This window comes from Empidonax traillii, unplaced genomic scaffold (assembly GCF_003031625.1).
Source record: "Empidonax traillii isolate 1590-97213 ecotype Southwest subspecies unplaced genomic scaffold, ASM303162v1 scaffold954:size226960, whole genome shotgun sequence".
Taxonomy (NCBI): domain Eukaryota; kingdom Metazoa; phylum Chordata; class Aves; order Passeriformes; family Tyrannidae; genus Empidonax; species Empidonax traillii.
In genome coordinates this window covers 91950-100435 of record NW_020956147.1, presented here as the reverse complement: position 1 = coordinate 100435, position 8486 = coordinate 91950, and the positions used below count along the sequence as shown (strand labels likewise).

The window sequence follows — 8486 nt, the reverse complement described above, 5'->3', positions numbered from 1 at the left end:
GAGGGGAGACCTCCCTGCAGTTCCAACTGCCTGGGCAGGGGCAGAGGAGGGGCAGGACTGAGCTCTGCTCTGGGGGGAGCAGGGACAGCCCCCAGGGAATGGCTGGAGCTGTGTCAGGGCAGGCTCAGGGTGGATCTCAGGGAAAGGTTCTTCCCCCAGAGGGTGGTTGGCACTGAACAGGCTCCCCAGGGCAGTGGGCACAGCCCCAAGGCTGCCAGAGCTGCAGGAGGCTTTGGATGATCCTCTGGGGCACAGGGGGTGACTCTTGGGGTGCAGGGTTGAGTGTTGGACTAGATGGTCCTTGTGGGGCCCTTCCAACACAGGATATTCTGTGACTGTGACCAGCTGGCAGAGCCTCACAGGGAGGTCTCAAGGCAGTGACTCAGCAGGGACAGCGACTGTTCCAAAGGGTTCCTGGTTTGCTGCTCTGTCCTTCCCCATGCCAAAGGAACACCCCTGTGCCATCCCAGGGCTCACCCCCAGGCTGTGGAGCAGGGGTGGGGCTGTGCCAGCCCATTCCCTCCTCACCTCAGGCACAGCCGTGTCCATGGAAGTGCCTCCAGGCGGAACCACCGGGGCTTTCCCAGCCCCAAACCATCCCAAACCAAAGGAGATCAGCAGACCCTGCTGGGCAGCAAGCACTGGAGTTTCCTGCTGCTCCCCCCAGGGGCCTTTGAAAGGCTAAACACCACCTCCCCTGCTCTGCACAGCTGCTTTCTATCCCCCTGTTTTATTTCAGGGGGTTGGTTCTTTTGGCATCGATTCAATCCACCAGCAAATGCTGCAGATCCAAATCACCAAAACCAGAGAGAGGCAAAGGAGAAGTGTAGAGATTAAGGCTGAGGAGGCCCCACAAAAAGGGAAGGAATTCACTCCTAATAAATACTTTGTGGGGTTTTCAAGAAACACTCAGCCTCGTTGGAGCCAGTGACAAACTCCTGGTACTCCCATTTGTCTAATGCTCTGTTTGCTTCAGAAAGGGAGAGTTGGGGGGGATGTTCCATGGACCTCAGAGGGCAGCAAGCTCAGCTGCCAGCAAGTGAATCCGAGAATCTCATCTGCTGCCCAGCTTTTTTTATTGGGAGAAACGGATTTAATCCTGATTTGTTATTTTCTACTATCCCACTGAGGTTTTTTCCCACGTGTCATGTTTTCTAATTGACACATCAGCGTAGGGTATGTCCAAAGGGATTACAGACTGGGAAGGCAGGGGAGGCTGAGGGAAGTACCACAAACACTGTACCATTTTGGATTCCAGAAATAGCTGGTGTTTGTTTGCTAAGAAAGAAAGCAAGCAAGAAGGAAGGAGCACGTGGGGTCTGTTCCAGGCCCTGAAAGAGTCAAGAAAGAAAATGAAAATTTGGTTTCTGGAATAAACATAATGAACTGTTGTTTCTTTTTGATGAAACCTGTTTTAAAGTAAGTTTGCTGGGTGTTTTTTTAGATCCCTATCAAGTCCTGGGGCCCACCAGTAGCCGTCTTGCCAATCCAGGTGAGTTCATTTTACCTTTCAGACCCTCCTCATCAAAGGGGACACATTTCCTGCTGACCTGCTGCTCCAGGATGAATGAGCAGCTGCTGTCCCTCTAGTTGGGGTGAGCTGTGAGAGCCACCGAGCTCAGTAGCTGTGCCTTCATAGGGGTTTTTTGCAAAAATCCTTACAGAAAAGTGAGGAAAGTGGTGCAACATCATCTGTGTCAGGACAAAATCACCCTACTGCACTGTTCTTATCCAAACCCAGCATTCCTTAAAGAGAGTTCTATAGGGGACTTAAGTGCTGGTCTCTCAGATTGGCAGTACAGGGTAATTTTTCACTGTCTGCTGTGGATGAAATGAGTGAAGGCACAAAATATCTCTGAAATTCTCTGTAAAATAACTGTCCCTAGCATGTTATGGGCAGGAAATAATCCTTGAGTTTGGGGTAAATCTTGCTTGAACTGACCAAACTGAAACACAAGGAATGTTTGTAAGAAAACATCCTCAAAACGCTCTTTAACTCGCATAACCAGAGCGAGTAAAACCAGGGGACGTCTTCTCTGGGGAAGAAATGATCTTGTGTAACTCAGGTCACCAGCTGGAAAGAAAACTGGAGGTATCCAGAACAACATCACGGCAAACAGTGAGCAGTGCCGAGCTGACATGCCCCTGTTAACCAGTCAGCGAAAAGCTCCGCAGCACAGCGTGCTCAGGAAAAACCCTGTTTATGAATAGCCCCGAAGATTTTAAGGCCAAAGGCGGCCCATTATGAAATCTAATCTGACCCCAAACCCAGGAGCAGAACAAAGGGTTGGCTAGCTTGTTTGCTGGGAACAGTTTATCCATTCCCTACGCTGGCCCTTCCAAGGGCCCGGAGGAGCCGTTCCCAGCAAAGATCGAGATAGCCCTTCTGTTTCCTGCCTTTGTGCGCGCCTGGGGGGGGGCAGGAAGCAGCGTGTCATATCCCTTCCTCCCCTGGCTGTGTGTCGCAGGCAGCGGGCAGATCCAGCTGTGGCAGTTCCTCCTGGAGCTGCTGTCGGACAGCTCCAACGCCAGCTGCATCACGTGGGAGGGCACCAACGGGGAGTTCAAGATGACGGACCCCGACGAGGTGGCGCGGCGCTGGGGCGAGCGCAAGAGCAAGCCCAACATGAACTACGACAAGCTGAGCCGGGCCCTGCGCTACTACTACGACAAGAACATTATGACCAAGGTGCACGGCAAGAGGTATGCCTACAAATTTGACTTTCACGGCATCGCCCAGGCCCTCCAGCCTCACCCCACCGAGTCGTCCATGTACAAGTACCCGTCGGATCTCTCCTACATGCCGTCGTACCACGCCCACCAGCAGAAGGTGAACTTTGTGCCCCCCCACCCTTCCTCCATGCCTGTCACGTCATCCAGCTTCTTCGGAGCGGCCTCCCCCTACTGGACCTCCCCTGCAGGAAGCATTTACCCCAACCCCAACGTGCCCCGCCACCCCAACGCCCACGTAACGCCTCACTTGGGCAGCTATTACTAAGTGCTTTTAGCTCCACGGGGCCTTCAGGAGTCTGGCTGGACTTTTTCTTTACTTCTGGGATTTTTATGGGGTTTTTTTTTTGGGGGGGAGACCCCGAATGGATAATTGTGGCCTTTGCGGGGAAGAATTAAAACTGGATATTGGTTATTGCTGGACCAAACCTTTTACTTTTGTAACTTTGCCTCTTGTGTCTTGAACTGAGAGAGATGGAGAGATGGAGAGATGCGTCTGTGGGCCAGTACTCTGCGTTTCCTTGGGGTTTGATGCTTGTGTCCTCTGTAGGAAGTGGCGATGAAGATTGTTCACCCGTAACCTGGAACGATTCTTAGAGAAATGTTCAAGGATTCAAAGGCTCTCGACAAGACACAGATCCACCGGTGGGTCGTAGGAAAGGATGACCACCTGGGGTTTTCTCTCACTGTGGAGCACGTAGGCAATCTGACCATTAAGTGGAGGACATTGGGCTGCAGGGGACCACAACTGGAATCTTAGCTTTAAGGCAGATGAAGGATTTTTTTTGTTTTTTTTTCACCCAACTGGAAATTAAATATATATATATATATATATATTCATATATATATATGTACGTGTATATTTTAAGAAGTAAAGGGCATTGAAGGAACTTTTCTTGAGTGTACAACTCCATTAGACTGTGCCTCAACTCCAGAAACACCAGAAACCAGAACAAAACGTGGCGTAGTGTCGAGCACAGGCACTCCTTGAAAGCAGAATGAAGTGAAATAAATGACAGCAGGTCCCTGGGCAGTGCCAGAGCCCGAGGGGCCTCTCGATGTAGCGATTCGCGAACGCTGTGCGTTTGTCAGACCGTCATCCCAAGGGTCAACAAAGCAAGGCGAATTACTGTATAAATTATGCAGAGTTATTTTTCCCTATATCTCACAGTTTTTAAAAAAGAAAGAGTAAATAAAAACGAGTTGACCTCGGTCACAAATGCAGGTTTGTTTGTTTTTTTGTTTTTGGGTTTTTTTTACTACCAGCTCTGTTTATTTTTTGTTTTTTTTTTTTTTTTTTTTTTTTTTTTTTTTTTTTTTTTTTTTTTTTTTTCCTAATGTAATTTGTACATCTTTTCAATCTGTACATTTGGGCTGTAACTTTGTACTTTTTGCTAAAAAAAAAAAAGAAATAAAAAATACGACACGAGTAATGTATCTGTTGGAGATAGCCTTGGTCCTGCAATTGGATCCGTAATTGACCCCAAAGTTGCCAGAAACCTTCCAGATCGCCCTGGGTTGGTCTAGAGTAGAGTATTTTCTTGTATTAATCTGTTGTAGTTGTCTGCAAATTAACTCCACTTCGCTCACATGTTTGCATTGAAGCTGATTGAAAACATGCACAATGTTTTAAAGCAACTATTTAAATATTTTGTGATTGTTTTTCGCCAAAACCTTTAACTTTGGGGAGACCTTAACCACTTCATGGATAACATTATCAACCACCTCTCTCTTTGATGCCTCCTGTGGGGGGTTTTCCTTGGCATTTGGAACATTCCCACGTTGTCAGCCATCTCCAGTTTTGCACATGGTAATTTGATGGTTTGGTGCCATAAACAGAGGGCGAACCACAAATATTTGGGGTTTAGAACAGATGTCTGGGGGAGGGGGGCGGGGGGGGAGATTTACATGTAGAACCCATTAAATGACTTGTATTAACTGGCAACCAATTAACAGGATCACAACTATCTAATCTAGTCTAGACACAACCTCTGGGGCTCTGCGTGGGGGCAAGGTCTGGTCCATGTGCATCTGATTGCAGGAGAGTGTGAACCCAGAGCTCTGGAGTCTGCTCAGAACTTTAAACAGAAGCACTGATGCCATTATTTAACAGAGTGGAAAAAGAAGATCAAGCTAATCCCTTTAGGTCTTAGTGCTCTCGGGGTGTTTATAAGCAACATTACTGCAATAATCGCAAAATTGAAGTATTTGAAGAAATTACCCATGGAAATGGGGCTTTTGCTACTATATATATGCAATGTACTTTTTTGGATATTAAAATATATATAATTTTGCAAGCTATCTTGGTGTTTTTTTTTTTAAAAAATGTACTAATGTTACAATGAAACAGTTGTATGAAAAAGATGATGTAAAAAAAAACCAAAACAACAAAGTGACAAAATAAATGGTGGTTTTCTTCTCTAAGTCATCACATTGTCCCACTCTCTCCCTCCCCTCTGATGCCCACAGGTGAAGCATCATGAACTTGATATTGAATTTAGATAAAAAAGGAAACAAAGTAATCCTTCTCACTAAAAAGTATATTTATAATATTAGTTGTACATTATTATAGCATTAGTTACAGTATTTATAGTAGAAGTGTTGATCACTTATTCCAGAAGACCTGTATCTGTGGGGCCAGTGTGGATTAGACCTGATTTCCTTGTTGAGGTGTCTAAATCCCAGCTTTTACCCACGGGGAGAGAAGGTGGAGGAGCAGCCCAGGCTCAGGGAAGTGTTTGGCACGAGGAGCAGCCCCCGTTCCCCTGTGCCAGGGGTGGGATCCCAGTGCCAGGACATGCTGGGTGCTCCAGGCTCCTCCAAGAACGTCTCTGTGGGACCATCCTGCCCCCTGCTCGTGTTTCCCACCAAATCCCAAGCCCCGGGGAGAGCCAAAGCGCCCCTGAGGTGGAGGCTGCGAAAACAAAGCCCCGCCGAGGAATCTTCTGGTGGTGGATAAAGGTCAGGCCCAGGCACTTCCTGCAGACACACGGTGGTCCTGAGAGATATCAGGATCTCGCTGCAGGTTTGATAAACCCTCAGGAACCTGGGGCTGCACAAGCATGATGTTTCCTTCCTCCAGCAGCCCTTTGTTGCTGAGCAATGACGTGATTAACTCGGAAAAAGAGCAGCTCCAACCAGCACAGAGCTGCTCCCTCTGTGCATTCCAGCCCGTTTGTTGCTCAGTTCAGCCCTAAGAGCGAGTGGTTTGGTGCTTATCTCCATTGTTTTTCACCTCAGCACTCTCGGGATGAATTCTGGCTGCCCATCACCAGTGGGTTATTTTAATGCTCCTGCCAGTAATAGGAAAATCAGGAGATGAGATTGCACAAAAATGTCTGAAGGCAGAGTCTGGAGGTCATCAGAGTGCAAAGATGGCCCTGATAGGAAAATTTGGCCAGTGGGAACCTTGATGAAAAAGAAGGTTGAAAAGAACAAACAATTTGAGAAGTATCTTTTTCTGGCTGCCCAACATCTTAAAGGAGCCCAGACTGACAGAAGGGGAACAGCAGCATTACAGCTCATGTCCCCTCTGTCTCCTTCACCTTCTCTTCAGGGTACTGTCTGATATCAATCTTTGCTAGTTTTTGCTAATATTTAGCTTTAGATATTAATGTTTGTTAGTATTTGCTAATATTTAGCTTCAGACAAATTCTGCCTCCCACTGCAGGCTGTGCTGCCCTAGAGATCTCACACCACGGTGCCAGACAACCTCAGGCCATTGGGGTCCTTCCCAGGCACCTTTCATAGCATTTCCATAAATCTTGATAGCTTACATCCCTCAAAACCAAGTAACAACACAGAGATTGGAACAGGCCATTTGTACCCCCCAAAATCAGCCTGACTTTGCCTGCCAGGAGGTTCCTGGGGGATCTCCCCTGCCACCCCAAGTTCCTGGGGCACACTGAGAGAAAACAAAACAAGGAACTGGACAGCACTAAAGCTCCTTTTTTGCTTTTCCCAGAGGGACGAGGCAGATGGAATTCAAGTATTTCGAGCTTAAATCAGAAAGTTTACCAAACAGATGGTTGGGATCACATGTTTGTGAGCTGTGAGTCAACAGGGACAGCAGAAAATCTTCTCTGCTGTCGAAGTTCAGGATTCAGAGCTCACCAGGAAAGCCAGCTCCCACTGCAATCAGGGGCGATTTGGCTGGTAATTCCCAGTGATCTGGTATTCTCCAGCATCTCTGTCCTATCCCCAAGCTCAAGCACTGAATGGGATCTGGCTCAAACGTGCCAAACCACAATAATTTTGACATTCCACCTTCTATAAATAGATCCTGCAGTTTGTACATCTTAGCTGGGATCTGTGTGCTGGTTCCCTCTCTTTGAGATGTACCAGCCTCAGTGTATGGAGCAGGAAAGGGACAACAAGAGGGCACTTCTACTGCTTGGTTACAGCCAGCAGGTTTAGAACCTGCTGTGAACTGTATTTTGAAGAAGGTTTTATCCCCTCTGCTGAGAGTCTGGAGGATGGAGCTCCCAACTTAAGCACTTGGTAGATGCTCTAAACTAGGAGATGGTAAATCCTTCTAAAGTCAGGCACCTGAGATCAGTCCCATCTATTCTATTCTATTCTATTCTATTCTATTCTATTCTATTCTATTCTATTCTATTCTATTCTATTCTATTCTATTCTATTCTATTCTATTCTATTCTATTCTATTCTATTCCATTCCTTTCCCTTTCCCTTTCCCTTTCCCTTTCCCTTTCCCTTTCCCTTTCCCTTTCCCTTTCCCTTTCCCACTCCAAAGAACCCACCCCCTTTACACACAAGTGGCCTCCTGCTTTATACACCTAAAAATTGTATTTCAACCCCAAGCATGAATTTCCAAACAACTGCAGGTCCCCAATACTCTCCCAATGGAGAGGGATTTCCCTCTGCTGAGACTTCCCCTTAGCAAAGAGAAAGCCATTTCTCATCCTAGTGCCCAACAAGTGCAATCCAGCCCTAATGAGACATTAATTATGGGGGAAATGTGCCATAACTTCTGCTGGTGCAAATATTTAATGGGAAGCTGGACCTGCCCAGCAGCATTTCACACACATCCACGACAGTAAATGGCTGTGCCTGAAGCTCTGCACTAAAAGCAGGGATGAAGCAGCTGCTGTTTCCCACCTCTCTGTCACAAGGAAAGAGCCACCAATCTGTAAACTCTGGGTTAAGGGACCCAGCTTCACTTTATTATCCTATTACAACAACAGAGTTTTTACAGGCTGCTCTGCTGTGCTGATCCAGTATTTTTAATAACTTCAGTGAAATTAGTTTGTGATTTCAGCCTGACAAAGCCTCCCACATCAAACCGAGCGTTGCTGCAGTTGGTGTTAATTAGAGCTGCAATCTGGAGGCACGTGGAGGGGTTGGGGTTTACAAATTCACTCCAAAGACCCTATTTGTATATTTGTGTACAATACCCAGCATAACACACACGTGACAATTTTCATCTGTGAAAGCAGAACTCGTTGCAAATGAAGCTCAGACTTTTCTGTCATGTTGGAAAAGGATTGAGACCTCTGGTTAAGGCCATGTGAGGAGCAACAACACTTAATTTAGCTTGTGTGTTATGAATCTTTCATCTCCAGAGGTAGAAACCCTTGTGCATAAAGCTCAGATTCTTCTGTTGTATCAGAAGAGAGTTAGAGATCCTAGGAAAAATTCAGCTCTTTTTATTCCAAGCTGCAGTTGCTACAGGAGGATGAACACCAGGGGCTCTGCAATTTGGTTTCACCACAAGAGCTGCTTCTTCCTTTCCA

At 46.8% G+C, this 8486-nt stretch overlaps 2 protein-coding genes across 4 annotated transcripts in view; one reads left to right on the top strand and one right to left on the bottom strand.

Annotated features, from left to right (window-relative positions):
* Positions 1-3905, top strand: part of FLI1 (Fli-1 proto-oncogene, ETS transcription factor) — a 95001-nt gene extending 91096 nt beyond the window's left edge. For all 3 annotated transcript variants that reach the window (XM_027903265.1, XM_027903264.1, XM_027903266.1), the window contains 2 exons: positions 1445-1492; positions 2469-3905. In XM_027903265.1, the coding sequence (XP_027759066.1) occupies positions 1445-1492; positions 2469-2998 (578 nt within the window). In that variant the 3' untranslated portion in view covers positions 2999-3905. The remainder of the gene's footprint in view (positions 1-1444; positions 1493-2468) is intronic.
* LOC114067673 (gastrokine-2-like) overlaps positions 3344-8486 on the bottom strand; it is an 8460-nt gene continuing 3317 nt past the window's right edge. The window contains exon 6 of the mRNA XM_027903263.1: positions 3344-3462. Coding sequence (XP_027759064.1) covers positions 3344-3462 — 119 coding nt within the window. The remainder of the gene's footprint in view (positions 3463-8486) is intronic.